The sequence below is a fragment of the Oreochromis aureus genome, linkage group 19, assembly GCF_013358895.1.
Source record: "Oreochromis aureus strain Israel breed Guangdong linkage group 19, ZZ_aureus, whole genome shotgun sequence".
NCBI lineage: Eukaryota > Metazoa > Chordata > Actinopteri > Cichliformes > Cichlidae > Oreochromis > Oreochromis aureus.
The window spans coordinates 22,598,036-22,618,724 of NC_052960.1; the positions used below are offsets into that span (position 1 = coordinate 22,598,036).

The 20,689-nt window shown below is 40.3% G+C and overlaps 4 protein-coding genes across 4 annotated transcripts in view; 2 read left to right on the plus strand and 2 right to left on the minus strand.

Annotated features, from left to right (window-relative positions):
* Positions 1 to 10: 10 nt before the first annotated feature.
* zbtb8os (zinc finger and BTB domain containing 8 opposite strand) lies at positions 11 to 6,692 on the minus strand. Its single transcript, XM_031742424.2, has 8 exons — positions 6,547 to 6,692; positions 6,210 to 6,391; positions 4,668 to 4,692; positions 4,455 to 4,576; positions 4,252 to 4,334; positions 2,502 to 2,554; positions 2,076 to 2,112; positions 11 to 1,956 (listed from the first exon to the last, which is right to left on the minus strand). The coding sequence occupies exons 2-8, from the start codon at positions 6,289 to 6,291 to the stop codon at positions 1,870 to 1,872; spliced, it is 489 nt and encodes a 162-aa protein (XP_031598284.2). The 5' UTR covers positions 6,292 to 6,391; positions 6,547 to 6,692; the 3' UTR covers positions 11 to 1,869.
* A 68-nt stretch (positions 6,693 to 6,760) lies between these two features.
* Positions 6,761 to 11,453, plus strand: LOC116322346 (histone-binding protein RBBP4). The gene is made up of 11 exons (XM_031742381.2): positions 6,761 to 6,916; positions 7,350 to 7,497; positions 7,588 to 7,733; positions 8,368 to 8,541; positions 8,646 to 8,761; positions 8,894 to 9,054; positions 9,148 to 9,274; positions 9,353 to 9,430; positions 9,970 to 10,104; positions 10,643 to 10,753; positions 10,886 to 11,453. The coding sequence occupies exons 1-11, from the start codon at positions 6,901 to 6,903 to the stop codon at positions 10,946 to 10,948; spliced, it is 1,275 nt and encodes a 424-aa protein (XP_031598241.1). The 5' UTR covers positions 6,761 to 6,900; the 3' UTR covers positions 10,949 to 11,453.
* On the minus strand, positions 11,374 to 13,258 carry LOC116322295 (syncoilin-like). Its single transcript, XM_039603272.1, has 4 exons — positions 12,698 to 13,258; positions 11,921 to 12,331; positions 11,727 to 11,851; positions 11,374 to 11,646 (listed from the first exon to the last, which is right to left on the minus strand). The coding sequence occupies exons 1-4, from the start codon at positions 13,256 to 13,258 to the stop codon at positions 11,607 to 11,609; spliced, it is 1,137 nt and encodes a 378-aa protein (XP_039459206.1). The 3' UTR covers positions 11,374 to 11,606.
* Positions 13,259 to 14,418: 1,160 nt separating this feature from the next.
* LOC116322294 (uncharacterized protein KIAA1522-like) overlaps positions 14,419 to 20,689 on the plus strand; it is a 32,079-nt gene continuing 25,808 nt past the window's right edge. Inside the window, exon 1 of the mRNA XM_031742326.2 lies at positions 14,419 to 15,032. The gene's annotated coding sequence lies outside the window, so the exon portion shown is untranslated. The remainder of the gene's footprint in view (positions 15,033 to 20,689) is intronic.

Sequence of the window (20,689 nt, forward strand, 5' to 3'; positions counted from 1 at the left end):
ATGACACAAATGATCTTTGGGTTCTTTAATCTGAGTTTTAAAATTAGTATTCAGATAAAAATAAAGAAACTTGAATAATAAATTAGTTCAGACAGTTCTCACAAGCAGACAGCAAACAGCACTACACACCATTTACCCACATCTACAATAGTCTGGATTATGATATAATTTATTGTAAAATGTCACAACAAAGTTTTGAAATTCAATACATACAAACTGTGTAGTGCATCGCTCCGGAACATGATCAAAACAGACCACACAGTTTTTCAAAGGCCAGCTCCATTTACAAACAATGCTCAAACAATATCCCACAATTCTGAAATGAATGAGCTTGTACTTCCTGAAAACATCTCTGCATATAAACCTCAAACCATATATCTGAAACTATTTCATGATATTTCCAAGAACAAGTCTTTAATGCAAGTTAAATTAATTGTAGTATGACACTAAACTGTAAACCCAAAAGTCAAAGCTGCTCAAAAATAAAACGAAATAAATAAAAATATCTGTTTATTTACTCATTCACTTACTTGAGTTGATGAACTTGAATATTTGTAAATTTATCTGTCATAGGAATGATTTTACACAATTTACTTTTTTAATGTCCCTTTCACTCTGTTGTTTTTCTTTTTCTCTTTTTAAAAAAAAAATTATTCTCATTTATTCTTCCACATAATACATAACCAAATTTAATGTTCTTTCTCAGTTATCTGAAGCACTACAGTATACAACATCCCGTTTTAACACTATATTCTGTTTTACCTGGTATGTGTATTTAGTCAATGACCAAAACATTTCTCTTATACATAGAATACTGCTGCCTGTACTTTCAGTTATTCATACAGGCAGCTTCCTGGTGTTATACCGCTTTGTCTGAGATATCTATTGAAAACAAGCTTTGGATGTTTCTTAGAAAAGCTTTGTTCAGTTACTCTCTGGAAATAAGACACAAGCCCAGACATGAATATCCTGCTGTCTAATGCAGGGAAGTGTTTTGTAGAATACACTCATCTTACATTTGATGTTTCACTGCGCAGCCTTTGCTTTGATCATTCTGGTCAGGTCCTATTTCATTCTTCTGACAGCCTCTCAGCTAAAAAGTCCAGCCAGGATTAGTAGATGTGGCTTAATAGGAAGTTTAATGTGATAAGGCAAGCACTACAAATCTCCTAATGCATTTTCAAATACCAGTGATTTTAAAATAGATGTGTAAAAATGGAGTTGAGTTTGCATAATGAACAGCTTAAAATCAGTAATTGTGTTATGATGTACACTCATGTACATTTAATGCAGCTCATATTTGTATGAACAGGTTTAAACAGTTCAAAAGTGTACATTTCAAATCTCAAAATAAGTTGTGCATATTTTTTCCAATTCAGTATTCTTTGCTGAAATATGGTGATAAATGATGACCTTTTTGCACCTCTGTCCTATTGAATCACAACACCTCCATAAAATACTTAAACTGAGATTTTAAGTTGAAAAACAGGTGACTCAATTCTGTGTCAAAGGTAAACATTTGCTTATTTATTTACAATGACATATAATGCATCAACACACCTTCAAAATGATCACAAATTAGAGTAACAATCTCCTAAAATGAAAATTTTAGCTTAAATTTGGTAATTTTGACTTCAGGTACACAGTTCAAATTCAGTGTATTCCCTCCGAATAATTGATATCTCCACAAGTCTTATTTAAATGTAAGGCTAATTTTAAAATTCTTTTTTTTAATTTAAATAAAGAGTTTATCTTACATGCCCCAAAAAAGACTGTACTAGCCAAAAAATCAGTGCATTGAATTAAAAGGCCACTTAAACTTCCCACTTTTACTGAACCAGTGAGTGTGAGCTTCTTCTCAAAGTCATATCAAATATCAATGATGGCAAATATTTCTGGTTTTTCTTTATCATGGATTTGCATTGCTGAATATGTGATGGCTTTCACCTCAGTTCCCTAGAAGGACAACAAATGACATCTAAGTTACTGCAGTTGCGTTGTAGTTTTGTAGAGTTAATTATTCATTTTATGTATTTCTTCTAATGAGTGTCATTTTACTTCTTTCTCTGGCTTACCTGTGGGTGCTTTTCCAGAGAAAATTCTTCACCCCACCTTTCATAAACCAAAGAAAAATAGAGCAAAGAAAGTAGCAGTAAAGAGAAAAATACAGAGACAGTAAAACTGAATTTTCTATCTCTGATAAACTATTTTTTCCCCAAACCCAACCCGTTTAAACCCAGTGATCTTTTTGTATATTGGAAAAATATGGAACATTTTAAAATTACAAACAGACACCAAAGGACTTTGAACTTTTTTGCACGTCCTTTTCATGATAATCTGAGATAGTTCAACAAAATGAATGAGATAAAGTTTGACCTTTGCCTTAAAAACAAATTACAAAGTTGGTCCACATTAGCTCAGGTTTGAATTGTATGTAATAATTTTTTAAAATAATTATTAAGACACAACTTCAGTGTTATTGAGGAGGACCCCAAACTTACCCAATGGAGCGAATCTTGAAACGCATTCTGTCAATATGTAAAACTTTGATCTCCTGATGGAAAGATATGACACAATTGTTAGCACATCATAAATGTAGCAACCTCATAACTGGAACATAAATAAGGAACAGCAGGCAAAGTTACTTGCAGCCTATAATATTTAGAGACTGATTATATATATATATAAAAAAAAAAAAAGATAATATTACCAGTTGTTTTGGGTAAGTTCACCACCACACTGGATTTAAAACTAAATAATACAAGATCTGATTTAAGTGCAGACTTTCAGCTTTAATGTTAAGGAATTTTAAGTACAACATTAGGAATTACAGACATTTTTATACACAGTCTTCCATTGTCAGAGGCTCAAATGTAATTGGATAAACTAAAACAAAATTAAATTGCTGCTTGTTTGTAGCATGCTCAATCGGTTACTGATGTGGCCATTGAAGAATATCCCATTTCTTTTTCCTTAAAGACCTCTCCATTTGCACTGTGAAGCGCAGAATCTGACTGAGTCTGAGCAGAGTGTACGGCCCTGTACACTCAGAATTCATCCTGCTGCTTCTATCAGCAGCCACACCACCAGTACTAACAAGAGGCCCAGTTGAACTGGCAGTCCTACATGCTCATGCCATAACATTGCCTCAACTATGTTTGACAGATGATGTGGCATCTGTGTGATCATGAGCTGTTTCAGTCTGTCTCCTTACTTTTGTAGGCAGGCTCTTTGTTTGTTTTTTTTAATGTTCTAATCTGATGTCCTTGTTGCTGAGTGTAACCTGTGGTTTCCCCCTTGCTGTAAATCCTCTGTTTCCATTCATGAACTTGTCTTTTGATTGCAGACCTTGACAACGGCACGCTTACCTCCTCGACAGTGTTCCTGAATTGTCTGTGTGTTGTGAAGTGGTTTTTCTTAACAGTAAAGATTTCCTCAATCATCAACTTTAGTTGTCTTCTGTGGTCTTTCAAGGCTTTTGATGTTGCTGAGTTGGCCAGATGATTCATTCATTATTTTACAGAATGCACCACATGTTGATTTGACCACTTACTAAAGTTTTTTTCCATTTCCTTTTTAGGTTTTTTTTTATTTTATTTTTTTTCCAGACTACGATGGCTTCCTTCACATGCATCGACCACTCTTTGGACCTCACATTGAGAGCTCCGGTAAAAAGCTATAAAATGCAAAAATAAACTCATGGAATCAAATCCAGATCGTTGTAGTTATTTTGTCCTGAAGTAATCAGGAAGAAGGCATCAACAGGCCACGAAACAGCTTGCAAGTCAATTGTCCAATTACTTTGGAGAATCTGAAAATAAGCGACTGTGTATATAATTCTTGAATAGTGAATGCCGTATTTCTGTTAAAAACCTTGAATTAAAGCTAAAATTGCTTTGGGGAGTGTATAAAGGCAAAATGACAAAACAGGGTCAAAATACTTATGGATCTAACTGTTTCATTGGTCCCATAAAAATGTGGATTGACATAGAATTTGGAGGTGGTTAAGATAGCAATACATGTTGCTTTCTGTCCTGCTTTCATAGAAATCTATGAAGTCTATGTTATATTTCCGTGTCATAGAAAGATTTTATACTTACCCATTTAAGTAATACTGTATATCAAAACTGATCTATTTTATAAAGGCTCAGGCCTCAAATGCTATTGCAAACAAAAACAGGTATGCAATCAATCAATGTAAAGAAGTTTAAAGTACGTGTTAAGTAATACACAAGTGACCAAGACACTCACCCTAGGAATAAAGAAAAGATCTGCACTAAACTTGTATAACCAGTCATCTAGGAAGTGGAAGAGAAGCGACTCCATGTCTTCACCTTTTAGGAACAAAAAATAAACACAGATTTTAGCTGGTCTGCTCTGCAAACAGCCAGACTGACACAGGTAGAAAGTAGGTACAACTGAAGTCTGTTGAAATCTTGGTGAGAGACTCTCACCCTCCGATTCCACTTCAACTGTATCTGTCGGTTCCACCGTCTCTGTGTCCGTCATGTAGCCGAACATGCCCATGGCACACTGCTCAAAGGCTTCCTCCAAAGAGCCTCCCCAAGAGTGAATTCTTGGAAAAGAAAAAAAGAAGTTTTTTGGGGTTTTTTAAGTGTAAGAAAAAACAGAGGAACATGGTTTTACTATACCAAAAGGGTACTCACTGTACATCTGCTGTGTGATCCAGGTCTGAAAAAAAAAAAGAGGTAATATCATGAGTTGACTGAATTAAAGTCCTAACGCCTTGCCACTGGCAGCAATCCTGACATGTCTCCAGGTACTTATGTGAGCATTTATTTTGAAGAACTACTTAATTAACTTTTTTAAGGTAGCTCTTTAAAACTCAGGATTAGACCCATAATGGAGCCTTGAGGTACACCGCAGGTTTGTATTTGTATATACCTTTATTTTGAACATGTTAAAATAGTATAACAACAACAGGGGAAAAAGAGACAACAAAAGGAAAACAAAACAATAATAATTATAAATAACTTACATGTTCAAAAAGGAGTAGGAAGAAGCATAAGCTTATTTAATTCCACCCCCCTTTCCACTATTTGGTAACTAATAAATTCTTCCTTACAGTTTGGATTGTATCCAGCAAGCTTTAGATTCCCTCCAGAACAAAAATATTTGTGTGGTCTGCAAATAATACTAATTTTAATGTATCAGATACCTTACAAATATAATTTCTATAAATAAATGTAAACAAAGACTGAAGAAGCTGACCGATATTTTTGATATATAAAATGGACTGCATGTGGTGGAAAACCACTTTATGTGATACTTCAGGAATAAAGGGAAGAGACGGTAGAGATCGGTGTAAAACTTGATGGGTTTGTAGCCTCAAGATTAGTTTTCTTGACATGAAGGACGCATAATTACACATTTAAAGTAGACTGGCAACATCCATACAACACTGACAAAGAAGAACTGGATGGCTCACTATTGTGCACATTAGTTCTCAGATGTGAGACTTTAATAACAACAAAAAAATTAGAAACCTGTCACACAGTACAGGAGACATCAATAGGAAATTGGCAAATCTGCTGTTTTTGTTTATAGGTGGTCACACTTGTTGGTGATCAGTTAATCAGGTACATTTGATTAACAGCGCCTACCTCCTGCTTACCTGAAAGAGTAAGGTTGCACTAAATTTTTCACAGGACTATATAGTCTCGTGAAAAATAGAATCTCTTTCACACAAATGTAAAAAAAAAAAAACTGCACATATTAAAGATCTTTTTGGAATTTGAATTTTGAGAAAATTTAACACGAGCAATCCTTTTAGCTCACTGAAATCAAAATAAAACTAGACTTTAGGAAAAAAAAATAGCTTATCGTGGAATCAAAGGAACTATTAGCATTTGAAGTCAGAGTTTTCATTTCCCACGTGGAATTTTCAACTGCAACTCAAAGTAGGAACGGGAAGAAAAATCAGGATTTGTTTTTCGCCTTGTGAACAATACGTCACAGTTTGTTTGTTTGTTTGTTTGTTTGTTCGTTCGTTCGTTCGTTCAAAAGCACCGCTCCCACACGTTTAAAGACAGAGCCCAGTTATAGTCGGGGTGATTGTTGGTGGTGACATGAGGGGGCGGTCCAGCTTAAAATATTGACAACTCGGAAATTTCGACTTCCACTGAAACGCACCAGCATCGTGGTTGGTGCGGTTGCTCCGACTTTAAGTATCATAACGTCGCACTTACATTCATATTTCTTGTTGATCGGCGGGTATTTTGATTTGACAGTTTTCTGTGCCTCTGTCAAGTCTAACACACGATCGTCCATTGTAGACAGAAGCTCGTTGAAAAGGTTTATCTAGACGTTTATCTAGACCATGTCTGTGTGTTCTCCTTCTTGAATTTCCGGGCAGGCTTGACTCGCCGTACTGCTTCCGTGAAAGAAGAAGAACACTTATTTTTTTTCTTCGCTCTTTTTTCTCATTTCTTCTTGTCCGTCAGCTTTTACATTGTTACACAATGGATATATTAACAGAAATAATTAAACAAATGATAAATTGTAAAAATTACTAGCAATAGGAACCTCTAGAGAGTTTATAGAGCATAGACGCGTATGTATATGTTATAGAGCTCCTCCTTGCAAAACAGGGCTTTCAGCTGTCATTAAAAAATGGCCAACTTATTCACAACGGCTTAAATACTACCTATCATTGTTATTATCATTACAGTTTGCAAATACCGGAAGTTACTTTTTTTGGCACAGCACCGGATGTAGTAATGTGTCGCGTAATGACTTCCTGTCGGTTTTGTCGTCGACTCTGATTGGCTAGGCGCGTTCTATGGAGTTGGCGCCATTGCGAGCCGTCGTGCTGTCTTCTGAGCGCTCTCCCTAAAAAATACTTCTTTTTGTCATTAGTAGCGGTATTATAACCACACAATGGCTGATAAAGACGGTAAGGACGTCTACGTTTTTTAATAAGAACGTTATTTATGTGTGTGTGCTGTCAAGAGTGACAGAAAATGCGAATCAGGATGTAGCGGCGGTGGTTGGCGCGCCAGCCAGCATCACCTTTCATTGTTAGAAAGCACTCAGCTAGCTGTTAGCTGATGTTAGCGTTAGCTGCTAACGCGCCGGTGAAAAGGGTTTTTAATTCACCAGTGCAGTCTGATATACTGCACCAATATAATAATCTTCAGAAAGACTGTATTATTTATTTATAGGGCGACAGCTGCTCTAGCATTGTGTGCTACTGTTACTTTATTGATAAAATCAACTAAAATGCTAGTCCTGATATTAAAACAAGGAAAAGACTTCCTCAAGTAGCTGCTGCATATGTTTGTAAATTTGACTATAACGTAGCTTTGTGTTGAATGTTACTGTTGCAGCGGCTTTTGATGACGCTGTGGAGGAAAGGGTGATCAATGAGGAGTATAAGATTTGGAAGAAGAACACCCCTTTCCTCTATGATCTGGTCATGACCCATGCTCTGGAGTGGCCAAGCCTCACTGCTCAGTGGCTCCCAGATGTCACCAGGTAAATGGGAGATCTGCAACACCTTTTCAGGCTTCAAGTCACAACAAGAGATTGTAGCAGATACGTAAATGTCATGCCATATGTCTACAGACCAGAGGGAAAGGACTACAGTGTGCACAGGCTGGTTCTGGGGACCCATACTTCTGATGAGCAGAATCACCTCGTAATTGCCAGCGTTCAACTGCCGAATGATGATGCCCAGTTTGATGCTTCACACTATGACAGCGAGAAAGGAGGTGAGAGCATAAAAAGTCCATTGAGAACCTATGTTACAAGACTAGTTCACATGCCTAAGCTGGATCTGGATGATATTAATTTAATTGATCTAATCCAACTTTAGCACAGTAATACTAGTACACTTCCACCAGAAAAGTTGTTAGACCTGGTGAATGCAGAGAGTTTGGAGGACATTTCAGTAGTGTTTTAATTTTGCACATTGTTAATGTAGCGCTATCCAGCTCCTATATAGCTTATTGATAATTGTGTGATGGTGCAGAAAGAACACCATTGTTGGCTATGGGCAACTCTGCTCACAAGGGGAAGGAAAAGGAAGTAACGTATTTATAACAGCATGAATCAAATTTAACCTCATTCAGCGAAGTAAGGGCAATAGTGAATGTCAGCTGAACAAGTAGAATAGTAGCTTATGTACTTTTTTTAATTGCTTTTTTAAGTTCTGTAATATGTTTATCAAATATTTATTAAGAGCAAAACTGGTTAACAGGAACACTGGGCATATAAGACACTACGTAACTTAAGGGTTGCATTTTTTGTCTAAAAAATACATAAAAATCCCTGGTGCGTAGGTCACCCTAAAACCTGCTTCGTGGAATGGAAGAGCTTCATGTATCTGTTGTCTTTTTATTTCAGAGTTTGGAGGCTTTGGATCTGTTAGTGGGAAAATAGAGATTGAGATCAAGATCAACCATGAAGGAGAAGTGAACAGGGCCCGATACATGCCTCAGAATCCTTGCATCATTGCCACCAAGACCCCCACCAGTGATGTCCTAGTCTTTGATTACACAAAGCACCCCTCCAAGCCTGGTAGGTTTGCAGAAAGAACACTTTTTCTTGCATAACTGCATATCATGTGTTACTACATTTGAAGCTCTAGAGGCTTTTTAACAGTGACATTATTTCTGTTAAAGACCCTTCTGGAGAATGCACCCCAGATCTCCGTCTGAGGGGCCACCAGAAGGAGGGCTATGGCCTCTCATGGAACCCAAACCTTAGTGGCTGTCTCCTCAGTGCTTCTGATGACCATGTAAGAAACCTGTCTTGACATGCCTACCTTATTCTTGTAAAAATGCTTCTTTGTCTTCTATCACATTGATAGTCATTTGTTACTTCTTTTTTCTTTTCTTTTCTTTTTAACATTACTCTGTGCTCTTTGCAGACTATATGCCTGTGGGATATCAGCACAGTTCCCAAAGAGGGGAAGATTGTGGATGCCAAGACTATCTTCACAGGCCACACTGCTGTGGTGGAGGATGTCTCCTGGCACCTTCTCCACGAATCGCTCTTTGGATCTGTGGCAGATGACCAGAAACTGATGATGTAAGCAGCCTCAGCCAATGTCATTAAAACAAAGTTGTTGTTCAGTTTCACATTTCTTCCTGACACTGGTGCTTTTGTCTGTTTTTGGAACAGTTGGGACACGCGGTCCAACAACACCTCCAAGCCTAGCCATGCAGTGGATGCCCACACTGCTGAGGTCAACTGCCTGTCTTTCAATCCTTACAGCGAGTTCATTCTTGCCACTGGCTCTGCAGATAAGGTGAGGCATCTTTCTTTCAGACAGTTACAGTGAATAGCATGTTGATACTGTACTGAATCAGCCTCCTTTTACTTGCAGACTGTGGCTCTTTGGGACTTGAGAAACCTGAAGCTGAAGCTTCACTCGTTTGAATCCCACAAGGACGAGATCTTCCAGGTAAGAAGTGAACTTCCTCGCAATAAATCTGTAGTTGTTGTGTAAACTTCGGCTTGAATGTTTCAGCTCAGTAACTGCATTGTGTAGTGAGGCTATTTAGGCTGAGATATGTGTCTGGTGATTAACTAGCTTGTGGCTACAAAAGATGAAATGCAATTGTTATTTATGGTATAATTAAGTTAACAAAAAGACAAACTGTCAGGAAGCTGTTTGCTTTTACAGTTACAGTTGCATACAAAGTCAATACAATGAGGTAAACTGGTGGAAAACAGTGTGTGTGTGTGTGTGGGGGGGGGTGTTCAACTTTGGGAAGAACATTTTAGAGAAAAAGGATTGTAGGACTTTGTTGTAACTTGTGAAAATATGTGATGGAAAATTGTTTAACACTTTTGGTTGTCCACTTGCTTGTACCAAGTGTACAACCAAAAGTGTTAAACAATAGATATAATACTTACAATTATATTCACCTAATTTCACCAAAGTACTGCAAGGGGGGGACTTAATTAGAGAGGTTTCATGTCCACATCTTTCCCCAACAGGTTCAGTGGTCTCCTCATAACGAAACCATCCTGGCCTCCAGCGGCACCGACAGGCGGCTCAACGTCTGGGACCTTAGTAAGATTGGAGAGGAGCAGTCACCAGAGGATGCTGAGGATGGCCCTCCTGAGCTGCTGGTGAGTTGTGACAATGAGCGGTGGTGATGATGCAGTTTTTCTCAACAAAATTAGCATATTTGTGGTGATGTCAGAGGCTCTGTGCACCCACACTCTCCAGTAACAGTCTTGTCCAGCAGATGGACTACAGCTCCACCAATGCATGGACTGCAGCTGGTGATGATAGTCATTGTTCTGCTCAGCAGCCTGAGAAATGTCTTGTGGCACACTAACTTCTCCACCTGCTGCAGTTTGTAGTTAGTGACCCTGTAGCTTGCAGCGGCTCTGTAGAGCAGTACAAGGACTACTGTCACCATATGCAATCCATGACAATAGAGTTGGAGTCCAGCAAGCTACATGATTTTTCTGGAGAAGCAGTGGTCAATGCCTTAACAGTGGCTTGGTCGGTCTGTCAGTAAGATGCCGCCACACTGGAAGAGCATGCCAAAGTCTTTGTGTGGGAAATACTGTAATGTTGCTTTCAAATATTGGCTTTGTTTTATTTTTTAAGCTAAATCTTGATCATTGTGCTAAATCTTTCTGCTTCATTTCATTTCAGTTCATCCACGGAGGACACACAGCTAAGATCTCAGACTTCTCTTGGAACCCCAACGAGCCGTGGGTCATCTGTTCAGTATCAGAGGACAACATCATGCAAGTGTGGCAGATGGTAAAGGCTTTGTAAAGAAAACTCGATCAGTTACAACACAGCGAGGATTTGAATAGTAAAGTGCATTTATTATTATAACATAGAAGAGCAGTTACATTAAAAATCTTTTATTTTTTTGGCAATTGTCTGCAGGCTGAAAATATCTACAATGACGAGGACCCAGAAGGTGCTGCAGATTCAGAAGTCCAGGCATGAGTCCGGTCTCCACGTCTCTTCTTCTTTTGACCTGCTCATTAAAAATGGATCCGTTTACCAGCACTGGGTGAAAAAACAGTCTTTTTAAAATACATTTTGAGCAGCAGTGTTTTGTAGAAAATAAAAGAATAAAATGCTGCCATGTCATCACGTGACATATTTAAGACAAGGTCTCTAATGATCAGGTTTTTAGATCTTTTTAGTTTTTCGAACTGAAATCTGACTCGTGATGAAACCACAGACATGTTTATGATCACCTAAGTGTGCATTTTGTTTTATTTCTTTCATCTTGGTTAGTTGAGCAGAAACATTTCTGTGGAAGATCCATTTTTAAATGTTATTGTACATACTGTAGGTTGATCCTTTTAATTTGCCTGGTATTTGTAGTATGAAATTCCCCCAAATTGTGTTGTCACTTGTATGTGTTTTTTTTTTCTCTCTGCATTTTCTCTGCATCTGATCTTTTGTGTACTTAAGTATATTCATATAAAAAATATTTACAGTACAGCTGTTTGCTTTGTTTTCTTGGCACAACCTCTTAGATGTTAAGTCGGATGTGAGCGAATAACAAGACGTAGATTTTTGGCATTTTCAAACATGTAATGTGAGCGGTGTGATTTGGTCTCATCTCTGATGAGGAACCTCTGGAAATTGAAAATTATGACTCTTCCTCTGTAATGTCACTGAGTTCACAGCCCCTATAAGAAAATACGTTTGTTATTCATTTATTATCTAGACTTTTACTAAGTTAAAGCAGAAATGATTGGGATAAACCCACCTCAGAAATGTCAGCTCTGCTAAAAGGCCATCTTTAAGATCTTCCAAGCCTTTCTTCGATTTTCTCTGAACCTCAAACTCCACTTCTAGTTCTCTCAGAGTCTTTTTTAGTTTCTCCACAGTCTCCTGCATAAAATAAAAACATACAGTCATCTAGTTTTACTGAACATCTGTTCTAGCCAACCTCTCTTGTACCTCATGTTGTGCAGTGCTCTTGTGCCGCTCTGTCTCCAAAAGAGTGATCCTCTGTTCCAGACATGATCTCTGCACCTCCAGCCTGTGTATCTCCTCTCTCAGAGGCTTCAGCCCGGCTCTCAGGTCCACTGCCTGCTCCCTGGTTTTTCTCAAAGCTTCCTCCCCAACCTGCCTTCTCTTCAGCAGGGCCATGAGGCGAGGCTCGTACCAGCCTTCCAACATCTTCACACTACCGCTGAGCCTTCGCTGCAGTCTGATGGAGGCCTGGCGACACTGGCTGATGTCGCTCATGGCCCTGGGCCTGCAGGGCGTAGTGGCCTGATCACGGAGGGAATTGAGCTGGTTCCGGTGGGCGTCCTGCAGCTGCACCAACTCCTGGGTCAGACTTTGAATTTGAGCCTTGAGTTCTTCCTATGAAGAGGTGTAAAATACGAATGAAAAGTATTAAATTTGATAATGGAGGCTATTTTTACCTGTAGGTAAAAACATTAAGCAAATAAAAGGATCCCATATAGCAAGAGAGTGGAAATGGAAACTACCCAGTGGCTTAGTTGGGTACACGAGTTTATCTGAATGCTAATTTCTCTATTGGGTGCAAACAGTAGCTAGAACTAAAACTTAACAAGAACCAATACTCATGATACTCAAATAACTGAAAATCCAACCATAAACAATCTGCAGCCATGAAGACCCCAAGTTTTATATGGTGTTGATATACTAAGCAAACCTACACTACAGAAGTTAATCATCATTAAATGTAAAGCCTGTGCTTTCTACCTGAGTAACAGCAGACTGAGCCACCTCGTACTCCTGCTCGGCTAGCTTCACCTGGCTCTGGATGCAGTCTCTGGCTGTGGTGAACAGTTTCCTCTTTACCTGTTGCACATCCTCACAAACCGCAACATAATCCAGCTGAGCCAGAGCGAGAAGCCTGTGTGTTCCCTCCAGCTTCGCTCTCAGGTACCCCACAACTTGCAGCATAGGTTCCTGCAGAACCAGAAGCTCCTGTATCAGCACATCTCTTTGCCTTTCTAGATAGGATACTCGCTGTATGCAGTGCTCAAAGAGTTCACCCAAGCTCTCCATGTCCACCTGTTCCATATGTAGAATAGGATCTTGAGCAAATCTACCTAGTGCTTCAGAGTCTGTGTGGTTGCTCGCTGAGATATCTTCAGAAAATCTCACTTGCACATGTGAGTCATCAGTAGATAACATGGAGTTTCCATCCTGTACTGAGCTTTGATCATCCATGAGAGAATCTAAGAAAACAAGGGGAGAGCCCTTAAAAGCAGCACCTGGTAAGACTGTGGTTTTGAAAACACTTATTCCTTTACACATTGTTTTATATGACAGAGGAATGAACTGTAAAGGCAAACACATCAACCATTCTGTTAAAGTTGAGAGGCCCATCCTAAAGCGCCACACTACAGAACCTTTCAACCTGTCAAATAATTAAAGAAACAGCTTTTATTAACATAGATGTGTACTTACATTGACTGGCAGTCCGACTAAATGTTCAGTTGTTCAGTTACTGTAATAGCACGGTTTTCTGTTAGGGAGAGCTCTGCAGTGTCTGTGTCCAGGAAAACAGAGGCACATTTTGTGTTTATTAATAACACTGGAGGCCTGGGAGAAATTCTATCTAAGACTCCCTCATGGGCTCACAAACCGTGTCAGTGCTGGGAGCAGACTCTGCGTGCTCTGGATGTGTCAGTTAGCGCATGTCCGGACCAGCCTGGGTGCCACAGAGAGCTATATTTACCCTTCTTCACAACCTGTTTCAATGTGTGTTTAAGAAGGTAGTGACATCATGGTGGAAAGCTGAGCTGAGCAATAACTTTCCACAAGTGTACCCCAGACTACCTTACAGGCAAAGGTGTCAACATTAGCAGGACCATGCATGCTTTTCATTGAATATCTTCCTCCAGGACTCAGCTCAGCTGACCAAGTTTGCATGGTTCATGTAACAGTATTTGTTTGAGGTGTTTTTGCATACTGCCTATCACACTCCTCGCAGACAAGTGGAAACAAACACACACTCAGACATGTGAATATGGATTTAATGAAGGAGGTGATCTGAACGATGTGAACATCTTTAAGTAATAAGGCATATTTTTTATTATATAATACTATTAAAATACAAAATTTCATGCTAGTAATTCACTAAAATGCTTTTCAAGAATATCCAAAAGGTTAAAGAAGGACAAAGAACATTTTCTTCTTGTATTATTACAGTATTGTGCAAAAGTCTTGAGCCACCCGTCGTTTCTTTATGTTTTGCTGGAAACGTGCAAACATACATGCAAATACAGTATATAAACCAAAAATAGAGTTTGTACAGCTCTAACGAGCTTGAAAGTCAACATTTGGTGTGACCACCTCTATTCATCACGCAAGCTTTTATCTACAGTTTCTTTAAGTAGTCTTCAGTAATAGTTCTTCAGGCTTCTTGAAGGACATTCAAAGCTCCCCTTTGGATGTTGGCTGCCTTTTGTTCTGTTCTCTGTCAAGTTGATCCCACACTGCTTCTCTTAGCAATGAAACCGTGGTGTGTTTTCCTATATATGAGTTTATATAAAAAGTGATTGTCTTTGTGTGGGTATCTGGAGAAAATATAACAATGCATAAAAAAATGCTGACGTAAATACCTGAAACGCAAACTAACCGTGGGAAAATCAAGTTCCAGTTTCTCCCCAGTCTGCTCCATGCTTTTAGCGCGTTTTTCCTCGTTCCACCGCTAGATGTCGCCAAATCAACGGCCGCAGCCCCGCGCGCTCACCTGAGTGTGCCCAGCCTCCGTCAGGTGGGACCTCAGGTCGACAACGGCGCGACTTTTCTCGGTAGTCCCACTTTTTGCTTCAGTGAAGCGTCCGCAGACAAACGACGCTGACAGCAGAGGACACGCTCTCCTGGCACCGTAAACGCGAGGGCTGAAGCCGGGCGTGCAAACACATCCAGGCTGCAGTTGTTTCCTGAAGTTTAACTTTTCACGGAAATGCTTCACCTGGAGTTTTCCTTCGGGCGCTGAAAGTTTGGAGTTGGAGAGCGAGGGCGAAGCAGGGAGACGCTTCAAATGGAGAGCGGCTAAATCAGTCTTTAAAGTTTCGTTACGGTACGTCTGGCACTTCTTTTTTATCTGTCGAACTTAAGCGACAGATTAATGGCTACCTTATTGTGTTGGCATTATTTTTATTTATTTATTTTTTTGTTGGAATTCCTGCTGGGAAAGTCCCTCGAAACTGTGCTGTGGCGTGAATTTTAGGAGAAAGGGTTTAATATTCCTGCATAGGACAAAAAATAAAAAATAAAAAACAGATAAGGATCAATATGATCGACTGGCTTTTGAAGGCGTGAAGAAAGTAGGTTTAGAAGTGAAGCTGTTATATCAGCATGATTTTTTTTCTTCCTAATGCAGCTTTTTAATTATGGGCAACATAAGTACGGTAATTTTAGCCCAGAAGTAAAGAAAAAAAGTCCATGCATGTCAGAACCAGGGATCTGAAGTCTGTTCGAATAAAGTTTGGTTCAAATTGCAACTCCATGGCTGGAGGTTGAGTATAGGCATGTATGGAAAACAAGGTGTGGGAGAGTTGCTTCTCAGCGTTAAGGGATCCTATACAGAGGTAATCTAAGACCTGCAGTGCTTCTCTTAGCTATGGAGCTCGTGACAATGAAGGGTATTGTGTTGGGTCCAGTCACTGATCCAGTAGCACACTTTTTACGGCATGGTCCCCTGACACTTCTTTTAATAAATGCCAGTTAACACGCACTTGATAACCCAGTGCTTGCTGATTAACCCGAGGGAGATAACACGACCACCTTAGGACTCCCCCTCCCTTTCCCCCTTTTGGCTGTCTGCTGCAGCAGCATCTGCTGGACTTTGGTCTGGAATGAGCTTCCAATAATCAAAACTTCTCTGAAAAACCCCTCAGCACTTTCAGTTGTTTGGGTTGTTTTTTTTTTTTTAGCTGCAGGTTTAGCTGTTATACTTTTCTAATAGGTGAGGCTGAGACTGAGCCATTTGTTTAAAAAGGGTGTGTCACATACTGGTGCTCCTTCTTGGCCAGGCTGCCATGCTTGGGCTTGTACCCATGGAGATTACAGGTTCGTTGTGTAAGCACTTTTGGATGCATGGCAGAACCCGGTAGAAACCCGAGATTTGGGGAGGGGAGCAGACATTGAGGGAAGGATGAAGATTACACTGGGAGCTAAGGGGTGTAAGTGCACCCGGATCTTGGGTAAGCAGACAGGTAGGTGCAGCTGTTCAGCTGTGTGCTGTGGCTCACACGTGACTGAGATCAGTGGAGGAAAGGGGAAAGCTGACGGTCAAGAACGGGCAACAAGAGGAACAATCGAATGTTGCAAGAGACCAAATTCACACGAGTGTGTGTGATCACCGAGTGACTGTCTGTGTGTCATGGAGGCCTGCAGAGAACGGAAACGCCTGACTGATGAGTGGAAGAAAGCAGGGCATTAATCAGAGAGATTAACTGATAATTAATTTAATCAATGAGCCCTTATCAAGAGATGAAAAATCCAATCAGCAGCTGGTAGCCGGCCATACAAGTCATCATGATTTACTCAATTTGGGACTGAGGCTGTTTACTTTAGTGTCTTTCTGAGGCTTCACATAAGTTGTGCTCTAAGCTCTTTCAAGTGTTTTTATTCCCACACTTGCCAGTGCCAAGCAACTGTCAGACAGAGTGAGCTTCAGACTGAAAGGATATTGTTTTGACTTGGGCTGAGCGGAGACACAAAGATGCCAGGATGTATTTTTAAACCTTGCTGTCCAGCTGTGTTTGCCTTTTCTGTGAGCTGGTCACTGCTGCTGCACAGCAGCTTCTTTTTATCTGTGTCTGACCTGTCAGTCCAGAGGTCTTTAAACTCTGCAGAGACTGCAGTCCAGACTTAGACCCACAGCAACCCCCGGAGGCAAAGCAAACGAGACTTTGTCGCAACTCGCCGCCATCTCAGGGAAAATTAAACTTTCCAGACTTTTTTTTCCTCTTTAAATCCAGCTTTTGGATTGAAAAAGGTAAGCACTGGCATTCACACCTTACCTCTAGTTAAGATTATCATTTAATATATATCTTTTTGCTGTCGCTGAACTACAGTACCTCCATTTGCGATCTGCCCTGTTTCCATAGAAGATAAAATATTGCATAAACACAGGGAACAACAATCTGGGCCAGCGCACACAACCACACATTATAATGTTATCTCAAAATGACTTCCATGCGCCAGCCATTATCCATTTTTCTTTCATGGCGCTGTCTCCTCCAAGGCCACTGTATGAGTGATGGGTGGCAGGGAGAGACCCAAGGGTGAAAAAAGGGGGAATAGGTGGAGGGGGTGAGGAGGTGTGTGTATTTGAGGGGGGTGTGTGTGAAAGCAGGACTGGAAAGAAGAGTTCCTCAGTCGGTAATTATAAATCTCTCAGGAATGCAGCTGCTGTTCTTACCAGACAAGCTGCTGCATGGCTACAGCGGCCTCACAGCATGCCAAGTTGCGTTTCCTTCCACAGATCTGTCTCTCTTTCGCGCACACACATGCACGCACGCATGCACGGACCATCTGTAACCGCCTTTAACCTCGTAGCATTTTGGCTCATTCGTGTCATTATTGCCTTGTGGCGTTATTGTGTTTATTTGTATCACTGTCATCTGCATGACAGTTTCCTGAAACCGTACCCTTTCTGGAGCAAACAGAAGGACCACAAAGATGTCATCTTTCATCTCGAAAGATTGCATCTATGACATGTGTGTTCATGCTCCAAGTCCTGGATTGAAACTTCTGCTAGACATTTAGAGCCATTATGTATTCAAAAATGTTTCTATTGAGTCTAAACCGAAAGAGGAGATCGCTTCCTTTATGGTGGGTGTATGGTGAATGGTTTCCTCGAGATTCCCTCGGCCCATAAAACGTGTCTCATTTCACCGGCTGTCCCTGGTTTCAGTTGTGAAAACCGCCTTGAGTTGTAGGAATTAAGTATTTCCAGTTTGTCTCTTATAGTGGCCACATCATCCATCACAGCAGCAGCGTTTCTTGCACATCAAGTGTTTGCATGAATATGCAGAGTTCTAGTTCAGGCAAGGCAGCTTAAGTCTTAGCAGCGCTCTTCTTTGTTTGATAATGCCCAGAGAAGACAGCCAACGCCCTGACAGATGCCTGCAGGTGCTGAACAGTAACACCAGTTTTCTCACTGCTAAACACTTGCTATTTAGTTACAGAATGGCTGTAAGTGTGAAAACTGTTATTTTCCAAACTGGCTGTTACTGTAAACAACCTTCTGGTCTTTGAAAGAAGACTGGAACAGATCCAAAGCGCTCCTCCTCTCCCTAAAGGAGAATGAGCTTGTTGGTCTATTATGTTTCCTCTTCCTATGGTGACTAAACCATTTGCAGCCCGATCTTAACCTTGCTTGCTGCCAGCTGAGCAGTCGTGCCATGTGAAACCAACAGGTCAGGCTTTAGATGTGAATGGCCTTCTGGTTAAACCGAGCCAGTCCTAGTTCAAACAAAGGTGGCTGTCTGTATCATTGCCACACCCTCTTGGCTTTGCCTTATCCCCGTGAGGCAGCAGAGTCTGCTCCATCAGCTTCCCTGTATGACTCACTGCAGTCAAAAGTTACACTTCCCCAAGCCCCCTCCTCCCGCCATCCCCCATGCAACTACTTGTGAAATTCTTATTGCTCATACGTACGTGATAAGACTCCAGTTTAAAGGGAGTGTTGTGTGAAGTCACTGTAATGCACAGATGGCTATTGGAGTAAAAAAAAAAGACATCTTGAAAAACAAATAGTGGTAATAATTGTATTTGTGATACTCCACTTTGGCTCTGATCTGCTGAGGGTGTGTGCGCTTAACTTTAGTGTTTTGTTTTTTATTCCTGCCACAGCTAGCTTTCCGTCTTTTTTCTCTCCACGCTGGTTTGTCATGGGAAGATGTTTGTAAGCTCTGTGAGCTCTGTGGGGTATTATCCTTAATTTGTAACCACAGTAACCTTTTCTAAAGCGCTTTGCCTCAGGCTAGGCTGGTGTCATTGCTTTATGTTGCTGTAACTTAGCTGACCTGCCTGTTTAAATGTAGACACGAGACCTGGATTTGTTCTGGAATTCAATTTCCTGACCTGGCTTTGACTGTTTAACCACAACATTGAAACCCACCTTCCTGATATCATTTAGGTCTCCCTCATGCCCACACTACAGCTCTTTATTCTAGGGGACATGGACAGCTTTGGTCCTTGTGGGGTGGGGCCTCTGGATCAGGCTTGTTGCAGCATATCCCAAACAGGCACAGAGAAGGAAGAGCATGGAAGTCGGGGTCAATATCTTGGACTGTGTTGTTAGGCAGGTTTTTCTTTAGCTAGTGCAGTGAGGAGTACACATTTCGGAGGTGGCTGTCTATATCAATGATAGACCCTCTTGTCTTTTCCTTGTCCTCATGAGGCAGTAGACAGTAAGGAGACAGTGAGGAGGACTGGACAGGCTGCAGCAAGATTTTCTTTTCAAATCAACCAGATGAGCTATTGTGGTGGGAAACATTGTCCTGCTGGGGGACTCTGGTGACACTGGGGAGTGCCATTGCCATGGAGTTGTGTACTCGATGTGCAGTAATGTTTGGATGGGTGGTACTGTGTAGCACCAAAGTGGTCAAAAACTACAAAATAAATAAATAAATGCCAGAAAAATGCAGTAAAAAATATATTTTTAGGAATAAAAGCAGTCTTTCATTTGCTTGATCTGTAAAATGACTGCATATTTATTTACCTTTGAACATATATAAGCTACTGTGTATCTACTTTTTCTATTTAATTCTCTGTTTATAAATGTAACTTTGTATGTACTTGGACATAAATAATATTTTTTTCTTTTGCATTTTTGCTTCATTATGCAAATGAAGAATGATATTCAAAGTTTGTCATGAGGTCAGCTTTAACAACAACAACATTACAAAATAGTTTTAAAAAAAAAATCAACAAATTACATGGGAAAGTAAATTTTAACCCAAGGTAAACAAAAGCTAATTCAAACGTCCATTTGATTAATTTCTTCATATACTATTTGGTGCATTTGGCGCATATTAGTTATGTCTGTACTTCAGCTGCTGGTTTTAACATTGCGTCCAAATGGCGTATACTGTAGCGGTCGGTAGTGCATAATCAATAAATCGTCTTTTCAGATATGCTCAGTCTCTCAGTCTATTTGTCAAGAGTGTGTAAACTATTATCAGCTCCTGTTTACTTCATGCTGGTGTGTACACACTGCTGTCAATGTCAGTCGCTCTGCAGGTATTGACACACCACGTTGAGGTTTGCTGCGTTAGAGAGGTATCTTCTGTCCAACGCAAAGCCTGACGTCTTTTGTAAAGGATAAGTAAACAGCGTGTTGGAACACATGCCTGCTCTGGCAGGCTGGGGCTGGGTTTAAAAGCCACAGCAGGTTTCGCGTGTGCGCACGCGCTCGTTTGTGTGTGTGTGTGTCAGAAAGAGAGAGGGAGACACGTAGAAAGGGCACACAGCTGTTTTTGTTTGTAAATCAGCTTATGTCTTGATCGTGATCTCTTCTGAATATATTATACACACACATGTGCTGTGTCACTACAAATCCTCCCAAATGCTCTGATTTTAGATTCTTTTGAGCCCCGAGTTTGTGTGTCAACTTTAACAAAGGTTTGGTGTTTAGTAATTGCTGGGGCAATAAAGCAGCTCTGTAATTAGCATGTTGATGCTTTATTTTGAAAAGTAATGGTGTGTTTAAAGCTTATTTGC

What these genes read in the sequence shown, in the direction of transcription:
- zbtb8os (XM_031742424.2), bottom strand. Translation starts at nt 6,291, where the DNA reads ATGGACGATCGTGTGTTAGACTTGACAGAGGCACAGAAAACTGTCAAA. An exon ending in GATCAACAAGAAATATGAAT is followed by an intron (nt 4,693 to 6,209) that starts GTAAGTGCGACG and finishes TTTTTTTTTCAG; the next exon opens with ACCTGGATCACACAGCAGAT. An exon ending in AGTTGAAGTGGAATCGGAGG is followed by an intron (nt 4,335 to 4,454) that starts GTGAGAGTCTCT and finishes TGTTCCTAAAAG; the next exon opens with GTGAAGACATGGAGTCGCTT.
- LOC116322346 (XM_031742381.2), top strand. An exon ending in CTATGACAGCGAGAAAGGAG is followed by an intron (nt 7,734 to 8,367) that starts GTGAGAGCATAA and finishes TTTTTATTTCAG; the next exon opens with AGTTTGGAGGCTTTGGATCT. An exon ending in ACAAGGACGAGATCTTCCAG is followed by an intron (nt 9,431 to 9,969) that starts GTAAGAAGTGAA and finishes TTTCCCCAACAG; the next exon opens with GTTCAGTGGTCTCCTCATAA.
- LOC116322295 (XM_039603272.1), bottom strand. Translation starts at nt 13,258, where the DNA reads ATGTGTAAAGGAATAAGTGTTTTCAAAACCACAGTCTTACCAGGTGCT. An exon ending in CTCAGTCTGCTGTTACTCAG is followed by an intron (nt 12,332 to 12,697) that starts GTAGAAAGCACA and finishes ACCTCTTCATAG; the next exon opens with GAAGAACTCAAGGCTCAAAT. An exon ending in GCAGAGCTGACATTTCTGAG is followed by an intron (nt 11,647 to 11,726) that starts GTGGGTTTATCC and finishes ATTTTCTTATAG; the next exon opens with GGGCTGTGAACTCAGTGACA.